This window comes from Mixophyes fleayi, chromosome 6, assembly GCF_038048845.1.
Source record: "Mixophyes fleayi isolate aMixFle1 chromosome 6, aMixFle1.hap1, whole genome shotgun sequence".
Classification (NCBI taxonomy): domain Eukaryota; kingdom Metazoa; phylum Chordata; class Amphibia; order Anura; family Limnodynastidae; genus Mixophyes; species Mixophyes fleayi.
The window spans coordinates 166,680,516-166,702,460 of record NC_134407.1 but is presented as its reverse complement, the minus strand read 5'-3'; the positions used below and the strand labels follow the sequence as shown (position 1 = coordinate 166,702,460).

General features: G+C 41.2%; 1 protein-coding gene across 1 annotated transcript; it reads right to left on the bottom strand.

Moving 5' to 3' along the window:
- Positions 1 to 1,445: 1,445 nt before the first annotated feature.
- CASC3 (CASC3 exon junction complex subunit) lies at positions 1,446 to 18,502 on the bottom strand. The gene is made up of 13 exons (XM_075177110.1): positions 18,277 to 18,502; positions 14,857 to 14,884; positions 13,329 to 13,366; positions 9,890 to 10,039; positions 9,536 to 9,687; positions 9,178 to 9,357; positions 7,080 to 7,753; positions 6,117 to 6,178; positions 4,985 to 5,093; positions 4,793 to 4,891; positions 4,025 to 4,242; positions 3,749 to 3,871; positions 1,446 to 2,655 (listed from the first exon to the last, which is right to left on the bottom strand). Exons 1-13 carry the CDS (start codon positions 18,451 to 18,453, stop codon positions 2,614 to 2,616), a joined length of 2,052 nt encoding a protein of 683 aa, XP_075033211.1. The 5' UTR covers positions 18,454 to 18,502; the 3' UTR covers positions 1,446 to 2,613.
- Between the last annotated feature and the right edge of the window lie 3,443 nt (positions 18,503 to 21,945).

Here is a 21,945-nt window from a genome sequence, read left to right as displayed (position 1 = left end):
CATTGTAAAGGATTCCTTGTGCAGCAGATTACCTCAGCAAAGAATGAATGTGAATTCTATGTTCTCAAATGTGGATGGCCAGGGTACCATGGAATGTAACCAATGAATGGTTCCTGTGAACTAGGGAAATCCCAATCCAGGTATCACTTGCTCCCCTGGCAATGACTAAAAATAGTGAGCTAATATTAGGTATTGTCAGTTACTATAAGATCACCATTACAAGTGGATCTAGTAATGCTGATGCAGTTCAGCCCCCAATATGCTAGATTGTCTTTTCCCAGACCATTTCACATACTTTAATTGTTGTCATCAATGTGTAACATTGAATGCACCAATAAACTTCCATCTTTACAAGGGGCTGTCCACTTTCAGACAATTCCTCTTTTTTCTGTCTCCCTTATGTAGCAACCAAGTGGGTGTCCATGCCCATTACCAAAAACCAGCACCATTACAATTTCTAGGGCAGAACTGTACCCATCCATTTTAATTCAGGTGCACAGGGAAGAAAGACTCGGCAAAAGTAATATTTGTTTCACTGACCATGGTCCCTGCCCTGAGTGACTGAAACGGCTTGGACAGATGGAGCCCTCCTGTTCTGAAAACTACAATGGCTGCCTTATCATAATTATCATAACACAGTCCTTGGGGTCAGGTTTTAGAGAGCAGGGGAGAAACCTATGTCTACAACATATATAAAAAGTCAATGTAATATAAAGCACTGTGGATAAAAGATAAAATAAAAAAAAGGTTCATAAGAATGTTGGAGAAAATATCCCCAAAACTTTTATTAACTAAGAACATTTTTGCAGTAATACAATAATTTTTTTTTTTTAAAGGAAAGAAAAAAAATTAAAATTACCAGCACACAATGAAATAATATATATTTTTTTTTTTCTAAAGCCATCACAGTGTGTTTAGGTCAAAAACATATAAAGAGCAGTACTAAGTGAGGGGAATAAAACCAGCTTCCAGAGTGCTGCTCTGTAATACATGTTTGTACAGACCATGCGGAGCACTGGTTGGCAATCCACTCTGGCAGAGAAGCAGTTAACATTCAGTTACAAAGCCACTGTGGCCTAGGTGGGATAGTATCTGGAGTCCCAACCATTTATCGAATCCCCCAATAATGTGCTATTTAAAATTGCACATTACCGTGCAGGGAGAAAACATTGTTTTACATACGTTCTTTTACCACTCTTTTCTTCAGATGCTGTAGCACTTCAAATGGTTCTTAAAAAAAAACAAAAAAACCCACAATACACATTTATTGATGAGTACCCTGGGTCTTAAGCCTTTCCTGTGTCATGACATCCAATTACTAATTTCACACTTGTATTTAACAGAGCCACATCATCCAAAAGGCAAAATAAGCAGACATCACTGCACTGCTCTACCCCAACCATTATTTATAGAGGATTAGGATGATAAAATAAGTGAGAAGTTGCTTGTGTACACAGTCACTTTTTAATGCCACGTATAAGAGCACAAACTCCCAAAAAAATGAAGAAAAATATAAGCCTTATACACGGACACTGTTCATTCATCACATTTTAACAGAACACTCAGGATAGCTAAAATGCATTATAAGCTTGCTATCCCCACAAATGTCTCTTCTGGAGTTTGACAATGGTTTACAAGCGTAATAGCCAAGTATAATGCATGTAATAATTGTGGTAAATTGACATTAAAGTGTACCCGTTGCCTACACACAGTGGAGACATCCATTTAGTGGGCTAACCCAAAATTCATAAGAATGCAAAATATCAATTCCTTAGGAACTTGAGATCTTACGGAGGCACAAAGTCGGCAGCTGTTTTGTATGCTGAAACAATTTGCGTTCACTTGTGGCAGCACCGAGGCACAAGGTGGTGCTTGTTCCCTAACAAATAGACTGGCTGAATTTTCATGCATTTTGGTTCAGTTCACAAAATGGATAACCCCGCCACTTGCCATAAAACAGTTGCTTCTATGTGTAGGTGACAGCTGCCCTTTTAATAGCAAGCAACCTTAAAAAGTAAAAAAAAAAAAAACAAAAAAAAAAAAAACACAAAACAAAAACAAAGTCACCCAATCCAAAATAAACGTTTGACAGGACTGATTTTAGGCTTCCTGCAAGACAATGGCTGGGAAAACACATTCATGTTTTGCTCTTCATCTCTCTGTAAAGGAAAATCGCAGTACAATCACAATTGCTCTAACCAAGAAAATATTTAGTATACTCAGAAATAATTAGAGATCTTTCTATTTTGATAGAATACTTTTTCTCCCCTCCAATAATTCTTCAGCAGCAGTTTCCTTTGCACTCATTTTCCAGCCAAAACATTCTACAAAGTCAACAGGGAAGGAGGCAAGCAGTAGAAAATTGTTTCTCACGTAACCACCCAAAACATGTAACATTATACATTTAATGGCCTATCAAAGAACAGAAATTACATATTTATATTTGTGAATGGTTCAATATTCTGTGGAAGAAACAGCTGGCGGTTTCGCTTAAACCCGTGTAACCCTTCTAGGCCAGAGAAATTTCTTCATAAAAAACAAACACTGGTCAATGATCCGGGAGTCAGACCTCAGGAAGGGAAGATGTGAACCATGGGTCTTAACATACTAAGCTCAGGAGTTGCTCTTCTCTTTCGTCTTCAAGTGTCTGTTTTCCTGAAAGCAGCAATAGAACATATTGAGGTTACATAAGCAAGACATGCTTTCTATACAATACTGTATATGCACAATAGAGAAGATTGTTCAGCAATAATGAATGTTCTCAACTCAAACATGGCAAACACTATGGAAGACCATGGTATACTTACATCTGGCTGGAAGCCTATATAGCCAGACCTACATAGATTATGGCAGCCGGGCACCCCCACCATTGTACTCGGATTGTCAATGACCGAAAACTCCCCAGAAGATTTGGGAACAGAGATTCCATTCCTGACCAACTATCTCCAGTATGCTGCATTCAAAAAAACTGCAGTGTACGGAATCTGAAAGTGTGAAGAACTTCTGCATTCAGCAGAGGGGGATTCCCGGTAATTCTGTGTGGTGAGGGTTCCCCTACCACTAGTGCTATATGAGACTTAATGTAGCCTGGACCTAACAGCTTAAATATAAGATGCAAATAACACTGACCCAACTAAGGTAAGTGTGCAGGGGAGAGCCAAAATGTAACAAATACTAATTCTGTTTATTTGAATCAACCATTATAAAATGTGGAATTTAATCTGGTCATAAAGTAGTAAACACGCGGAGGAACTGAAGTGGTTACAGAAGAAACTTCATGCCAAAGTCTTTTATAACAAAACAATCCTCCTTCCCACAACTAATAAAACTGCAGAGTTTCTGTGTGCTGTGACCCCCGCAAATCCCACTGCACTCACTCCAGCTACGCAGACTGATGATCAGTCCATCATGGATTAACACCTGCAGGCCACTTGAGTCTTATTTACATAATAAAAAAAAATATCACTCTTATAGTTAGGATATTAGAAGTCATCATGGCAGTTCATGACCTGCGGTCTCATGCAATTATATGGTGACGGTTCCCTTGTAATTGCAAATATCTTTAGATTTCGCAGTAGGCATATATTACCAATAGATACATATATATCTATATAAATGCAATAATTTGTGTTCATGTCTTTCACTGCCCTTTCAAAGGAAAATATCCCTATTACAGCACTTGTCTCATTCTCTACACCAACTGAAGAAAACATCCAAGTGACAATTTTGTATGTGGCTGGCATCTTACCTCTGGTGGAGGAGGTTTGATGGTGACTGGTTGGGATGTGCGTCGGGGCGGGGAAGGCTTCGGCTGAACTTGCTGTTGTACAGGGTTGTAATAGGTCACTCCTCCATACACCTGGGACTGTGCCTAAATGGGACCAAAGAAACAACAACTTTAAAAAACAGACTAATGAAAAACTACATCAACAAGTAATATATTCATAATAAAATAAAATAACATTTTATAACATAAAAGCCGTTTTATAACAAGGCATTTCTATACCTATGTATGCTTACTTACCTGTGCATTGGGGTATAAATGAGCTGGGGGTGGAGGGGGAAGTGCTCCTGGTGGATAAGGGTAGGTTGGGTTTCCAAAGTTTATGACACTAGGTGGAGCAGTGAAGTATGGAGGAGGCAACAGCTGCTGGGGCGGAGGCTGTCCTGGGGGGATAGAAACTGGTGCAGGGTAAAGGTTTGGGGTAGACATGGGAGCAGGAGACTGGTGTGGGTGCAATCCTGAAATAAAAAAACAGAGTGGATTAGTTGAGGAAAGAAAGGCTGCCTTGGTTGGTGTATAGGACATTATTACAGAGCAGCAATTATAGAATTTCTCTTCTGTTTGTCAGATTTCTCGATATTGGGTCTGAATAAAAAGATTGAACAAAGAAACTGGACTTGCAACATCAGAGAAAAGGAAGGTAAATTACAGAAGAAAACAAAAACAGCAACCAAAAGAGACTTCAGAGACCATTGCACTAGCGCAGTGTTTCCCAACCCCAGTCCTCAAGTACCCCTAACAGAGCAGGTTTTCCAGGTGACCAGTGATATAATTATACCACCTGTGGATCTTTCAAAATGTGTCAGTCAGTAATGATTACACCTGTACTCCAGCAACGAGATGTGGAAAACTGTTAGGGGTACTTGAGGACTAGGGTTGGGAAACACTGCACCAGCGGATGGAATGAGCTCTGCTCTCCATCACACAGATAGCGTATCTGCAGTATTGTTGTGAAAAAGGTGAATTAGGCCTTTCTGGGGCACAGGTAAATGCTCCGTTTGTAGGTACCTGGGTGGGGAAGGTGCATTTCTTGCTGTACAATCATGCCCTGAGGGGGCATAGAGGAAGGACTGTCCCCATGAGTGTATATTGGTCCCTGGAACTGGACTGCAAAACAGAAATAATAATAAGAAAGATGTTGTATGTATTAAACATTGTAATATACAAACACAATATATAAGACTTCATGTGCGCACTCACGTGGATCGTAGTAGTGTCCCTCCATAAGGCTAATGTGCATGGGAGCAGGGTCTGGAACCGGCCTCTGACGTTGAGAGGAATATCTCTTAACACGCCCACTTTGAACGGCCTACAAGACATTAAGATTACAGACAACAAAATACAGCAAGGGAACCAACCAATCAGCACACCTCATGCATGACAACCTCTGGGCTCATATATAGCTAAGGTTAGAGGGTTGAGAATCTGTACAATGGAGGCTAAAACTTACTCAAACATATTCCAATTTATTGACAAGAAGGATGTGATTTCCAGAATTGAGGCAGGGGTTATAACATCAATGGACTTTTGGACACATAGGTCAGGCAATTTACAACCATTGACATACATGAAAACATGCAGCATGCACATTCATTGAGACTATGTCAGACATGTATTCCCAAATAGATATAATTGGAAGCAGACCAAGTGCATATGCGGACAGTGTCAGTATTTAGCAGAATGATATACAACTTTGATGACCAGTTTAGAGCAAACACATTTGGTGCACCCACCTTCATTTCATACACACTATATTGTCATTTCAAAAGTAGCTGGCACTGTAGTGCTTTTGTAATATTGAAGTCTAGTATTGCATGTTCTAATACTCTGATGGAATAAGGGTTGGCTTAGCCCCAAGAACAAAATCTGTGATTAACTACATGCTTGTCGTAGCATTGTGAATATACTCTGGCTTCAGATGGGCCTAGCTTTGCGCACTCCCAAGCAAAATAATATATAATTTTATAAATTATACCACACACAGGGGGAAAGGGGAACCCCTGAAAAACACAGTAAACTTATTTCCAATATGAAAAAAGGAAGGCTGTTCTTTAGGAGGAAGATTAAAGGAGGGCTGAATGTTGTTCATTTCAGTACTGTTACAAAGATCACTACACCTATGCAGACTATTTACACGAGTCAGGTATGTGACGCATTGATGGGTTAACTAATGTATGCAGAGAATGGCATTCAGCAGACAAGGAAATCCTGTAGATTCAATTACCAACACACTACAGATAGGATATGGGTTAGATTTGATGTTTAAATCCACAGCCCTTCAAGATAAAATTAAAAGGCTGTAGAAGGTGGACTTCTCCTGTAATTAACTCACCATTCCATCCATGCGGCTGTATTGGGGAGGACCTCCTGCCATGTGAATGTGATTTGGAATACCTATTAGAGTTTGAGTTAAACCAGAGTTATTCATTAACACTTGAGAAATAGGCAAATATACAACTCTCAAAAAAATTATCCAGACACAGCAGACAAAACTGCAACTGGATTTGTTTGGTTTGTTACTTGTTTCTCCCCTGCTCCATTATCCACCAAAATAAAAACAAATGCTTGTGCCTCCTTAATGCAAAAAACTCAAGGCAGCAACTGTGCCTAACCCCTGCAGAATAACTATTCACAAAAATCTATTGCAGTTGATCAGAAAACAAAATTGCTCTTAACTTCAGATACCTGAAGATCAGAGAAACAATATTCTAGTAATATCAATAGTCACTGTCTGAGACCATTGTCACTCAAAAAGAGCAGCTTTTTATACCTTATTACTGCATGTGTAGACACTGAATTGTGTAGTGTTGCCTGGTTTAAAACTGTAACACTGCCATTTATACTACCTCCTGGTAGAAATTATGCATGTATTAGTTGTTTCTAACCTGCTGTATTTACATTAGAGATGGAGAAGTCAGCTGTCAATTTTTTCCCCTCAGACATATCTTCAAAGTAAGGCACAGTACTTTTACACCTGCCCCCACTGCACCATGCGGGTGTGTCCTTGTGCCAATGTAACTACATTTAAAAGCCTCAATACCAATTAAATACCAGGTTGGCTAGTTATAATAAAATCAATTCAAAGGACACAGCTGGATGATGTGGTGTGTATGGGGTCCTCCTGGGTGGAATACTTGTTTTTCTGGCATAGAAGCAGGGATTCTTAGCTGAAGGACTCCCAATACACAGGGAATGGGACTTAGTTTGGAAAGTTTGTCCTTTAATGAGAGGAGACAAAGAGAAGGGAAAATAACCGTGTAACATACACAGAATGAGTGTAAGAAAACACCCTTACCACGAGCAGCAATGTATGGCGATTGTCCAGGACTCCAGTTTTGATCCGAAATGTTGACTTGCGACAAGTCCTGCTCTAGTCCCGTCACACCTCCCTCTACAGGAGGTTCCCAGCCACCAGGTTTAACTACTGGTATTGGAGGGGTAGGCTCTGGGACCACTTCAGCGGGTATTTGAGGAGGAGGAGGAGGGGGAGGGGGTAAATCAGGGAATGTAGTGTCGTCTATGCTCTTTCCCACTTCCCCCCCTTTCATCCGACTCCTCCTAACTCTGGAATAGGACTTTTTCTCCACAGGTCGGTCTGGAGGAGGCGGAGATGGATCTGCTGCCTGTTTTTCAACTGCTGGCTCAGCTTTATTTGGCGCCTCCGAGTAGATCTCGCTTGGTGGCGGTGGAGCTTGCTCCATGCTTCGAGACCTGTAACTCCCATAATCATATCTTCGCTCAGGAGTAGAATGTGGGGCAGCACTGTCCTCTGGCGGGTAGCTGTCAGGGCGGTTTTCTTTGTATGCACCAGGCCGAGAATAGGTCCTGTTGGGGGGAGTTCTGTTATTTCCAGGGGCACTGCGATTGCTGTAGGGGCGGGGTGGCGGGGCAGAACTAGAATCCGTATAACGCTTTGAGGATCTGTTCGGCTTTTCATCTTGGTCTTCTATCCTGGAGGGGCTGGTGTACCTGGAGAGGAAATAGCAATGTGTCACAAGAAAACACACTTTACCCCTTTTTACTACTTTTGTCAATTTCCCCCTATATAGCAGAATACAAAAAGAAACATGCTATTAAAGGAAAGCACTATCTTTCCAGAAAGAAAGAAGAAAGCTTACTTTGATAAACAAAATAACATTGTTTGTGTCAATCCGAAAACTTAAAAATGGCTGATGGAGTGGGAACATGTTATTAAGTAGTTCATATAAGAATATTTTTAGGGACATCCAAGGGGATTTCATATTTATTTCTCTGACAGTATGAATCAATGAGTCGAATGCTAAATACTGTTTTCCACTGTTGCATACTCCAGATGCTGGGGAATGGTCATAGTGTAACATTCTCTACCTGTGTTCGGATGGAAACTGGGCCTCGCACCTGGAAGGTTATTTTCATGATTTTGTATTTCAGGCCAAAGTTTATTACTTTTTGAAATGGTTTTGTGAGAGAAAAGGATATCTATTATATAAAATGTCATCAATAACCCAGTTCAATCTCTTTCACATTGATTCGTTTTCCCATTTATTCTATATGTGATAAGGGCAGCACGGTGGCGTAGTGGTTAGCACATCTGCCTTACAGCACTGGGGTCATGAGTTCAATTCCCGACCATGGCCTTATCTGTAAGGAGTTTGTATGTTCTCCCCGTGTTTGCGTGGGTTTCCTCCGGGTGCTCCGGTTTCCTCCCACACTCCAAAAAACATACTGGTAGGTTAATTGGCTGCTAACAAATTGACCCTAGTCTGTGTGTCTGTGTGTCTGTGTGTCTGTGTGTCTGTGTGTCTGTGTGTCTGTTAGGGAATTTAGACTGTAAGCCCCAATGGGGCAGGGACTGATGTGAATGAGTTCTCTGTACAGCGCTGCGGAATTAGTGGCGCTATATAAATAAATGATGATGATGATGATGATGATAGTACACTTCCCATGGTTTGGGCTGAACTAGCTCACTATTTCAAACTGGTTTTCTGTTTCTACCTAGAAACAGTGACATAATATTCAACTGAATCAGCACAACCCTTTATATTTCATAATGCAAGATAAATAATAATGTGCTGGGGGTTCTGTTATTCAGACACATGTGGGTGAAATAAAATGATTACAAATGTCATCAGTCTTGCTGTTGTCTGAAAGGTTGTGCAGAGCCAAAGGAGATAACACACCAAGGATAAAGAAACAAATGTAATAAACCAGCTCACTACTACCTCCACCACCATCATCTTGGTCCAAGCTATCGGGATGGATATAAAAATAAAAAAATAAAAGGATGGGATTCAGCATCCTGTAGCACTCCATATTTTACCTCATGACCAGAAGCCATCAAGAGGCCGGCAGATGACCACAGAGATATAAACTGAAAACCTGAACTTACTTCTATAACACCAAGACACACCTACCTTGGTTTTCTAGGTCTGTATGGGCGAATCTCTTCCGAATTTTTACAAGACCGGATGTCATAACCGTACATGGCGATCAGCTCATCACGAGACTTTGGTGCTTGCTCATCCTCCCGGAAACGGTCATGCGCCCACCGTCCCTCATCTTTCCACAGCTTACGAGGGTGCCGTCCTTTTGGCCTGAAGGCATAATATATTTAGTCAACTTTAGATTTAAAACTTTTACAGAGTATCTCACTTACTTAGTACAGTCTTAATTGTTGGCTCACTGGCCTCACCTGATCAAGTTCAGTACACACAGCTTGGGAGAGATGCACTATGAATGGTATAACCTATAACTGTATTCTCCCAGTCTCACCTGACTTCCTCATCATTTGTGTGTCCACGCAGGTCATGCTCAAAGAACAGCCCCTTGCGAGGGATATAAGCCGGATTTTTCCTATCCTCATCATCGTCCAGCTGCTTTTGAGATTTCTTGGAGGTCTTGATCTCATCTGGTTCTGTGCTCTCCTGGGAATAGGACATGATTAGCCACACTGAAACTATAGTCAACCAAAAAACAGCAATCTGTGCGAGCACTTACTTGTGAAAGCTAAACCTCATGGATATGGAATACATACTAGACAATGATAACAGGGTCAAATGCCATTTGTCTTTCTTTAAACAATACATAATTATATAATTAACTAAACATGGACTTTTATCTCTTTACCTGTCCATCCCCACTCTGACGTTCGCCTGTCACTGCTCCCTTTGCTTTGGGCTTCTCCTCTTTTGTTGTTGGGGTCTCACTGACATTGTTTTCTGGTTTCAGAGTGGCTTTGAGGGACTCATCCTCACTGTAACGAGCAGCCTCTTCCTCCTGGATAGAAACAGATCAGAAGTTAAGACTGGAAAAAAGTTGCTGTCACTTATTGAGCAAGGAAATTTGTTTTACTTTTAAGTAATGTAGCCTCATTTAAAGGTGATCTTGTTTAATAATGCACAGCTCACCAGCATACCAGGACTCTCTAAAATAAATGCCACCATAAAACTGGAATTTTGTATACTTACGTAAAATCCTTTTCTCCTAATCCATGGCAAGCTCGTCCACCTCAATAGCTCTATTGGCCAAGCTACCCAGTTTAATTAACAAAGCCCACAAACAGCGTACCGAATACAACAAACAAGATAAAGAGTGGAGAAAAGTTCTAAAACAGAACTTACCCCTAAACAGGAAGAAAAGAAAATAGAACAAAAGGAGCATCACATGTTCTTTATGGATTAGGAGAAAAAGATTTTACCTTAAGTATCAAAAATCCCATTTTCTCCCACATCCAAAAGGGACACTGAAGAACCACGTAAACACCCCAAAGCTGTCCCCTAAGGTACGGAATGCTCCATAACAGTACGCAGAACCTTGCGACCAAAATAATCATATCTGGACACAAAAGTTTCATATCTATAGAAATTCATAAAAGTAGGCACTGATAACCATGCGACTGCCCTGCACAGTTATTCAGCGGAAGCACCCAGTCGTGTCGTCCCAGAGGTACCCACGGAGCAAGGAGATTGAGTAGTCATGTCCCCCAAAAAAGGTTGACCCACTCTGGTGTAAGCCTGATGGATAACCGATTTAATCCACCTGGTTATAGTATAGAGGCTGGCCAGCCTCTCTTCTGCGCATCATACAGAACCAAATCATCCAAACAAAGCAGTCTTCGACAAAACACCTTTAAATTCACAGACTGTAAGGGCTCTTATGCTGGCTGTTGTAATGCATGGACACAAGGATTAAGGCCTCAAGGGACAACCAGAGGGACATAGGGAGGCTGAGCACTCTGTGGAGAAACATTTGTACCTCTGGCAATGATGCCAGCCTTCTCTGGAAAAACACAGAAAAAGCTGACACATGAACCTTTAACGAACTGAGCCAAACCCCCCTGTAAAAATGAAAGAAGGAGAGACAGTCCAAACACACTTGTAGAGAACCCTTTCTGCTTGCACCAGGAAATGTATGACTTCCGGAACTTGTGGTAGTTCCTGGTGTTTACCGACTTCTTGGCCCTCAGCATGGTCTGCACGGTGCTGTCTGAGACCTCCAGCCTTTAGGAAGCGGCTTCAATAACCACCCTTTTAAAGCTAACCATACTAAATGTTGATGCCAGAACGGGGCTTGGGAGAGAAGGTCTGGACACAATAGAAGTCTCGATAGAAGAGCTTCCAGCTTTGCCAATCAGATTGGAATACCAATACTTTCTGGAACAGTGCACGGCCACGATCATTGGATTTTCTTTAGGACCCTTGGGAGCATAGTTACCAGAGGGAAGAGTTAGATGAGAGGGAAGCTCCAAGGAACCAACATGGCTTCTACAAACGCCCCAAGGTCTCTGGATGTGGACCCGTAGTTCCTTAGATGTGGACCCATAGTCCTTCACCTTGTGGTTCAGTCGAGACACCATCAGATCGAGATCTGGCTGTCCCCACCGAACCACAAGCTGTGGAAAGTGACATTCCTTTCGATGAACATCCTGGAGGCTCAGATAGTCTGCCTCACAGTTGTCTATGCCGGAGATGAACGAGGCCATGATGGCACATATATACAAAATAACCTACACACAGAACAGCACACAACACAGAGGAGTAGTGGTGAACCATAAGCTTTCTGTGATATTGTATGATCCATATTATGTGTGTGTGCTTTATTTACTGTGCATAATAGTTAATTCATGTGTTATTGAAGAAATATATTGTAACACTGCAGTTAAACACATATTTGCACTGTGATCATAAACTATATACAGCCTGGAGTGAGCATGGTTTAAGTAGGGCAAAGGAAAGTGTACATAGGTTGCAAGTAAGCAACAAATTTTCTAGGAAAAGTAGAGGTAGTCAGAGCAACTTGTTCTTTATCATGCTCCTATTTTGGAGTTGTAGCATTGTATATCGGTCGCATATATTCTGTTGTTATTAAAAGGCCATTATTACTCTATTTCAAGACTATAGCCCTGGAGGCTGGTGTTCGATCAACCTCTTTAATCAGAGAATCGTGATGTGGATGGGATGCAAATGAAAATGCACATACCAAAACCACCAAGGGTGAAAACCATGGTTTTCCATCACTTCATTGCAGTGTCAAATGGCTTCCACTGCATGGTAACGTGAGGGCACAAAAACACTATAGACATAGCTCGAACTAGCAATGACTTCAAGCTGTTGGAAATCCAGCCATGGGTTTCCAGGGTCTAGATGCTCACTTGAGGTAGTCCAGATAAAGAACATTCATGATCTCCTGAAGAAGAGTTGCCATGGAGATGAAGTCCTTGGTTGGTAAAGGCCAGTGGGGCCAAAGAAACCAAAAATGAAAATAGGTCCCCTGAAGGAAGCACTGATAAACTTCCTGAATGGGAATATGAAAATGCACATGCTTGATGTTCAGGTAGGAGAGATACTCACTCCCCCCTCACATCCTGGCTAGTATTAGCACTGGAGGGACGACTTCTTGAATCACTCCCAAGAGAGCAAACTTTTGAAGGCTTCTAAATTCAACACTGGCCGGGAAGAGCTGTCCCTCAGTGGAACCAGAAAGATGTTAGAAAAAAATGTAAAGAAAAAGCAAAAAAAACAAAAAAAAAACAAACCACACAAAATCTAAATTAAGGAAAACAACATGAGGCGTAAGGAAATGCTCCCAAATACTATGCACAGCGCTCAAAAAATAAATGGAGAAGAGAGGCAGGTGTGTTATAGGGTAGTCAGATATTTTTCCCAGTGCTCTGTCACCTAGGGGTGGATCATAACATGTTTGTTTGCCCCATACTGCTGAAAGACATATCTGTGATTACTTATCAGAAAGTTTCAATCTATCTTTATCCCCCCCCCCCCCAGACATATGAAGCTCAGACATTAACTACTGACTGCATTACCAACCAGGAAACTTTTTTTTCCTTTAAAAGTGGCCCCAAGTCAGAGTCTCATCCGTTTTTTCCAGTGGCTCTGTGTTACAAGGTAATTGTAAGAAAATGCCAGAAGATTTTATTAAAACATTAATTATGACAAAACAGTATGTTCACAAATGTTCACATTGAAGTGTTCACTTGTCTATTCAAGTGCAGCACTCCCTATTCAACATGCATTACTCATATCATCACCATTCATTTATTGATACTCACTTCAGATTCCTCAGCACTCTCGTAGTCCGACAGCACAGCTGCAAGTCAACAAAACAAAAAGTGATAAATAGTGCAGCCAGACACAACTGAACAAAGCATGTAAACTACTAAGGGACATAGCCAGTTGCAAATAAACATTATTGAGGCATGACCCAGCGTGATCATAAGAATTGCAGCTGCAGGATTGGCTAGCGGTAATGCCAAACATAGCACACTCGTACTTACACACAAAGGGGCAATAACACAAAATAAATGGGCTCTTGTTTATTCATGCAATCACAGCCCAATTCTGACATAAGCTATTCTTTGGGCCAAAGTCAAGAGGCAGCCAGTAGAAAAAACAGATAGGTAATACATACAGTACTAGTAAACACTGGCCAAGTTACATTCTAAACCATCTGCTAGAACTCACTTAATGTGATTACTGTTTGACTTTGTATGGGAACTGCATAGTTTATGTCAGCCTTAGCTGATATTACTTAGCAGATAAGCAAATAAATGCTTTGGTTCAAGAGAATGAAAAGTAAATGAGTTGTAACATGTTTCATAAACGTCAAGTGTGCTCTTTGTTGCTAAACAACTATATGTTTTTGAGAAGTGAGAAACTCCTTCTAAAGTCAGTAAAGTAATATCTGTAATGTGTAACAAATGAAATGATTGCATAATTGTTTTGCGTAATCCTAATATAAGCTTGGTATGGGGGTGATTCACCAAATGTACAGTAATTTATAGCAACCAATAAGCAAAGATTTGATCAGACTAGATTAAGTCAGACAATAAAAGCAAATACTCAATTGGTGAGTAAGGGTTACTGTGAAAATATGCACATTTACAATCCTCATATGTACACAACCTCTTCCCTATCAACAAGTTTTAATAATTTTGTTATAATACAGCAATAAAGTACTTTAAATATTGTATTCAGTAAAATAAATTTAAGCTATAGTGACCCTTATTAACACTAATCCAATTTCTCATCATTTATTTTGTCTATCGCCTATACTACTGCAACCGCCTCCTATCCCAAGGGCCCTCTTCAATCCATCCTAAAAGAAAACACTCCCCACTCCTTTTCACACATGTCACCCCTCGTCTCATACCCTCTTAGATATTTGCCTTTTCTTCACCGTCTCTGATAATCACTTTTCCTACCTATGTAATTCCCGATTAGCTGAGAAGACGCTACCTGTTTTCAAATGGTTTCCCCCTCCTAGGCGCTGCACCATACAGTGTTTTCCCCCTGCACTCTATGTTTCATCTCACAGTCCTGGCTGAAAGGAGAGAGCTTCTGATCAGGAGGACCAATCAAAAGCTGTAATAACGGACATTGTGCGTACTGATTGGTCCTCCCTCCCACCCTCCTGCAGGAATTTTAAAATGGCAAACATAAAATGTTCAGCCACTTCGGTGGCAGTGCAGCTTTAAGGCATGGCAACAATATGCAATGCATGTAACCAACACATCTTAATAGAAACAGATCTTATTTTTAGAACTATTTGTAAGACAAAGCATTAAATAAGACACTCACCATCTCCTTCAATACCATCCTCGCTTTCCTAACAATGGAAAGAAAAAAAATTATTCACTGCTATAATTTCTCCACATAAACAATATCTGACCATTATATATAGTTTACTTAGAATCTGCTAAATAGCATTCCCCCCCCCCCACACAAAAATGGCACTGCCAACTCCTTCAAACGCTCCACCCTCTATCACATTCTTCTATCCCACAATTTTTCACCATACCACAAACCTCTCTCTGTCCATACCTTTACAACCGTCTCTACTCCCCAGACACATTTCTCTCAAGCTAACATATCTCCATGAGAAAAGCTAGAAATGCTCCCCTTTCCCACTACCTTAGTATGTATGCTAACTTCAGCACCTCCTTTGGGTGGAGAGAAATCACCCTTCACTGAAGCCCTGAAAGAAGTGCCTTCACCACAGATGGGAGAATCACTGGACACAGGCAGCTAGTCTATGCCTATCAGTGCTCGTCTGTCTGCTACAGTTCTCCTTCCTGGATTACAATTCATTTTGTGATACACCATACCTTTTGATGTGTCAAAATGTATTGTGTTATTTTAGAAGTGCTCTATATTACGAGAAAAAAAAACAAAGGAAATATCATCATAGGAAATATTCAAGATAACATTATGTCTGCAGTAATTAGAAGCAGTTAAAGACAAGAATCTGTGCCAGGACAGAAGTCCATGATGGGGAACTCTTCCTTGGATTAACTCACAGAGTAAATTAAATCTTCTGTTGTGCAATCTATGGAGTGTTATAGAAACTATTGTGGCTAGGATCACATCAAGATCCACAATTCCTCATGCAGTACCCATGAAGCTAGATAAATCTCTCATAAACTACCAATACAGATGTAATTCCCAGAAAGGGGGGAAAGGTTGATACAGAAGATCATCCCATATAAGGCTTGGAAGCTCAGTGCAGAACACCTGAGGATTTCAATAACCAACAATAGTCATTGGAATGGTGCAGGTCAGCAAATCTCACTAAAAAAATATAGAAGAGTCGCTACATTAGTATTCTATAAAGATTATTTATGCCTTTCAAAAACTCTGTATGATTTAATGACAGAAGAATACACATTCTTAGACACTGAATTTGCAGGCTATTATGGCAGTTATTACAGCAGCAAGCAAACTCAACCTCTAAATTCAGCATTAACCAGGTTTCTTTTTCAGACTGCAAAGCATTCAAGCCGGAAATGCATAAACAAATTCAAAAACTGAGCATATATTCTTTCATGGATCAGCAAGAGGTGGCAAGAGTGGAAAAGATAAAGTGTCATGGAGGTGCTTAAGTCAACCAGGCAGTATGAAGCAGGTTCAGAGTTTTGGACTCCGTATGCTCACACAATGCAAGACAGGTGGTTTCTATGTCACCAGATATAGCTACAATCTACAGTTGTTGTCCCAAGCAAGATCTATTTGTACTCTAAATTTACCCAAAAGTATTTCTCTGCTAAGCATCTTACAAGAGCTGTTAAGACATTTTGACATGGGTAAAATTTAAAAGAAACTCTTGTGAAGCAGTTTATTTGTCCTTCTTGTTGATTAAGAAGACATAATACAACTTAAGAGCGCTATCCTAGACCAAAGGAGGATTAAAATGTACTTAACCAATTTATTGTTAGAAATAGAATCAGGCCAATTCTACATGAGCTGATGGAGGGAGACTGGCAAATTAGCCTCAAAGATTATACAGACTGGCAAAACATCCAAAGCTTCTATTTTTCTCTATTCTCCAACTGCACTTCCAGTTCAAAGTATTGCTATAAGGGCTTGCACATCCCCCTATGGTACCAGTCGTCGTCCTTCATCATCATCACCATTTATATAGCACCACTAATTCCACAGAGCTGTACAGAGAACTCACTCACGTCAGTCCCTGCCCCATTGGGGCTTACAGTCTAAATTCCCTAACACACACAGACAGACAGACAGACAGACTAGGGTCACTTTTGTTAGCAGCCAATTACCCTACCAGTATGTTTTTTGGAGTGCTATATAATAAAAGGATACATATACTGGCTATCTGAACAATATTCTATTGAAGGGAAAAGAGATGTTGTTCCATCATGTCCTAGTGCAGTGTTGGCTAACCTGTGACACTCCAAGTGTGTTGAAACTACAAGTCCCAGCATACCCTTCCAACAATAAGCTGCTATATATATTAGCAAAGCATGCTGGGACTTGTAGTTTCACAACACTTGTCACAGGTTAGCAAACACTGTCCTAGTGCACAGTTGTGTAAAACTTATAAGCACTTACAAGGCATAGGAACGGTGATGAGAATGGTGGTAGTGCCCAGGAGTGAGTATAGTGAAGAATGCAAGATGACTCTCAACAACAAAATAACTAATTTTTTCACCCTTACATGGTGCACTAGGCCCTATGTAAACAACTAATTATCCCAGACATGCTCTCTTTAAGATCGTTAAAAACCAAGCAAGATTCATGAGTGATCTATTAAGAGTGCATCAAACCAATGGTTACATATAGGATAGGGCATACTTCCCAACTTTTCCTCTTTGGCTTCGGGGAGATACCAGGGGTGGTGGGCGTGACTTAACAAATTGTATCATTTTGGCCCCACCCCCTAAACGATTGTCACAATTTTGGCAAATTACAGCAGGGGTGGAGCCAAGATGATGCAATATTTGCATCATTAAGCCCCGCCCCCTCCACATATCTATTGTTTTGGCGAGTACCGGGAGGTTGCCCTGCTCTCCGGGAGCCCTCCCAGAAATGCAGGAATCTTCCAGACATTACGGGAGAGTAGGCATGCATCTCCATGAAAAGTGCCACCTCCATAGGCATCAATACATGGACATAGGACACAATTTCCGAACTGTGTCATCATGCCGCAGATGGCGAAGCCAACCACGTCTTGTACTAGCTCAGCATCAGGGAGAATGCCAGACTCTTCAGGGAGTGAGAGAGATCACCCCTATTTCATAGAGTCTCCCTGACCAGTTGGCAAGTATGGGATAGGGCTTATAGTTGCAAAATAGCCTCTGTGTATTTTGCAAATTTAAACGTCTAAAAGAAATGAAATAAATGTCCACAAATGTAGCTGTCTCACAACTGCCCAAAACACCTGCTGCACTGTGATGTGGAGACTGTCCCCTAGTACAGCAGCAGTTTGGGATATAAGAGAGTACAGTAGAGGAAAGGCAGCAGTAGTAGGATTTTGCTATAGGACAGAGAGATCATTAATGTGGGGGGTCCAAGGGTGCTTCATTCTGAAGAGGGGCGACAAACCCTTAAACTTGCGATTTCAGTGCACCTACACAAGACACATCTCTTATATACAAGCATACATATCATTTGTAACACACCGCTGACATGATACAGCATGCTCCATGCCGCTGTCCTCCACGGTACCCATCTCTCTCTTGGCCGGCCTACTATACTCACACATTCAGACTCCTTCCCATCCCTGGCCACCTCCACTCTCTTGGTCCCTGGCTCCCGGGTCTCAACTCTGCTAGGCGGGACTGGTTGCTCCACAGAGCCGGTGCTCTCACTCCCGGACTCCTCTTCCTCTTCGCTATCCTGGGACGCACGTCTCCTACGCCGCCTCCTGTCCGCCATGTCGGTGAGAAGAGAATCCGCGGGGCTAGTCTGAGAACTACATTTCCCGGCGTTCATCGCGCGGCAGGAAAACCTCTATAAAATTGCCGTGACGAATACTACAACTCCCGGCGCGCAAAGCGCGGAACAGTGGTTGAAAATCTCACAGCCCTACGCGAGTTCGAAGTCACTCCCGGCATGCAGCGCGGGCATTCCCCCAGTAAAGGCGATGGAATCTCATAACATTACCATAGAATCCAACGAAGGAAGTAGTTTTATCATTATCCTGTACTTATTTAACATATATATATATATATATATATATATATATATATATTTAGTTTTTAATATATATTTTATTGAGGTTTTTGTTTCTAAGGGTACACAAAAAAATCAAAAGGAGAAGGGTTGGGGGAATAATCTTTTTAGACCAATGACATACTATACTATATTTTTTTCACAGTTTTTCAATTTGAATGATAAGTAGATATAGGTTAGAATTAGGTAAGAACTATTATTGAATATTGAGCTAAAAAAAGCACTGGGGAAAATGTGAGGTTCGAGATGGGGAAATGCCAGGAGGGATGTATGGGGTATAACAAGAATATCTTACACAGTGTTGGGCAGAGCATATTTAATCATATACAACAGTCCCTGCCCCTTACATATAACAGGTCTATTTATTAAAGGGAGAAAAGTCCTATCTCTGCCGAAAATGATATGGGACTGCTCCCCATATATCAAAGGCTACCGCTATGCTATAGCATCAATTTCTCCAGAGAAAGCTTCCCCATGCAAAGCATGAGAAATCCTATTTAATAAGGATCGAAGCTGTACATGTATCTATCCAACCCGAGTATTTTGAAAGAAGAATGCTTTATTTAGATAACAAATTTTTCAAAGCAGAAACCCTGCAAAATAATTTTAAAAAATGAAAATTTTTTTTTTACTATTTTTTCTTTTTTTGTTTGCAGATGCACTAATACCGCTTTCATACTGCCGCCCCGGCAATATCCCGGGTTTTTCAAGCCGGGTTTTTGCCGGGGCTCGGAGCGTCCCAGCTCAGAAACACCATTCATACTGCACCTCGGACCCGGGAATTTCCCGGGTTGACCCCATTCATACTGCACAAGTTTGTGCCCTGGCAATTTGTGGGAGTCATCACCAGAGCAGTTTTCATTGGCTGAAAAATGGTGATACACAATATAATAATACAATAATGAATAAAGGATACCTCCAATTGGCTTATATATTTAGTCGTACTAGTCTAGGAGGGCTTTCTGAAAGGCATAAAGAGACTGGGAAACATATTTAAGGGAAGGTTGTAGCTTTTAAAGCTAGGCATTGCATATTTCAATGATTACCCCAAAAGACTAGACTTCTAGATGGAAAATTAATGGCCTCTTTTTGGCAAGCATAAAATGAATGAGAAATGCCTAATTCCAAATCCTCCAGAGACAGGCAGACAGCTAATCAGCTTGTTTTCTGTGCCATCCGGGTTGAAAAACCCGGGTTGCACCATTCATAGTGCAGGCAACCCGGGTCCGACCCGGGAATTACCCCTCGATAAATCCCGGGTTTTTAGACCCGGGATTTTTGACTTGTACCATTCATACTGCACCAAGACCCGGGTCGTTTGAGCTCGCCCCGGCAAAAACCCGGGATTTTGGTGCAGTATGAATGGGGCATAAGACAGGCTACTCTTACCGCTGTCAGCCAGCAATGGTAGGCAGCTGCTCCGGCAATAGTTTCTTTGTAACTCAAGGCAATACAAAATTTTCTAGAGTAAATCAGCCTTATTTTTTAGTAAATAGACCTGTATGTCAGTGATGGTCAACAAATATATTCCATAAGCCAAATATGGGAGGGTAAACTAACCAGGATAAGGTTCTATACACTAAGTAGATCTAGTGGCAGTGGAGGGCAAGGCCTTCCAGGCATTAAGATATATACTACTTGGCAATACACCTAAGCTGTAGAGTGGCATGGTTGTCCCCTGCCTATCTTGTCCATATTACACGTCAAATGTATTGATAGGTGCCGCTCTGCTACACTCATCCAGTCATTCACTTCTCGTGTCAAATTTGGGATACATGTAATCTGCATTATAAACCTCCCTATCCTTGACTGCTAACACCTTTTGGGGATAAACCAAATCTATTCTGGGTTTTGATGCCCAAGCTATTCAAAGGTGGTAGGAACTGGGAATTTACTTCATAATAAACTTAAAGAATGCTTGGACCTGGTCCTCAATATTGGATTTGTGTCAAAGGCTACAAGAACCCGATCTTAAAGCAATTCTTAGACTCTTTAGCTCACCCTAAAATGATCAAAATCACAAGACTTGAATGGCTTTGTCTCTACTCCCTAGCACAGAGAGGCCCTATTTATATAATTTATAGCTCCCTTAGATGATTCTGCCCAGCCTAAACACGAATATGTTTGGGAAAAATAATTAGACCATCCCCCCGTCCAGATTAAGACTCTTGGAAATAATTTACAGAATAGCTAAGAGTTCTATTTCCATGTATTACACTGTCTTACAAAATAAAGATATTTAAAAAAGTAAACCTGAATATTTTTTTTTTTTAGAAATGGTACCCGACACCAACAAGATGACACAAGCATCAACCTCTCTCCACAGTTGTGGTCAGGTCAGCTCATTCCATCATAAATGGTGGACCGGTCCTAAAATTACAGGTTCTGGGATGGGATTAAACATGTAACCCCTTGTCACTGAGTTTCACAGGTTAGGCAGTGGACCCTCTTCTGTAGCCCTGGCTAGCTCATGGGCATGAACTGGCCAGGACTACAGAAGAGTAGCCAGACCATCTCTGTATTTCAAAATAAACTATTTACACTCCAGAACATTATTAAACGGTTGTAGTGATTAAATAAATACGTACAGTTCCTATATACATCTCCTGTCTCCTCCTGCACAGTTAACAACTACATGCACAGAATATTAATGGGGCTATCACATTTAAGATGATGGCTTTTTAGCTCACATTTCTCTCTCACAGCAGTATATATGTCAGCCCTCCTCTGTGGGGGTAATATCCCTCCCCTGTCCTCTGTGGGGGTATTATCTCTCTACCCCTTCAATGTTTCCTGCCCCTCCTTTCTATCATCCTGCCACTTTCAGAGGTAATTTATCCCTGAAATCTGTCCCATGTGACTAGTATTATGTCAGTGTTGTTGTACTATGGCCCCTAGTGGCAGCAGGCCATGGACCAGCTCCCCCAGATTACAAGGGGGATCCCAGGACATCCTCCCCTCTGTCCCGGGTTCCTGTCTGTCACTCCCTCACCAGTGTTGCCAACTCTGAAATGAAAAACAAGCCCAAACCAATACTAAAAAGCCCCCCCCCCCTAAAAAAAAGGACCCTTGGGGACTATAAGGGCAGGGAAAGGGGTGTAGGGATGCAGGCTCCCTAATATACCCACTCACCGTTAATAAAGCTGCTGAAGATAAGATGATAATGATGAATGATGAGGCTGCTGTGGATCGCTG

Excerpts from the sequence above, each read along its gene's own strand:
- CASC3 (XM_075177110.1), bottom strand. The coding sequence starts at position 18,453 with ATGGCGGACAGGAGGCGGCGTAGGAGACGTGCGTCCCAGGATAGCGAA. Across the intron at positions 6,179-7,079 it reads GCCATACATTGCTGCTCGTG|GTATTCCAAATCACATTCAC; the intron begins GTAAGGGTGTTT and ends AAACTCTAATAG. Across the intron at positions 5,094-6,116 it reads ACAGCCGCATGGATGGAATG|GCCGTTCAAAGTGGGCGTGT; the intron begins GTGAGTTAATTA and ends AATGTCTTGTAG.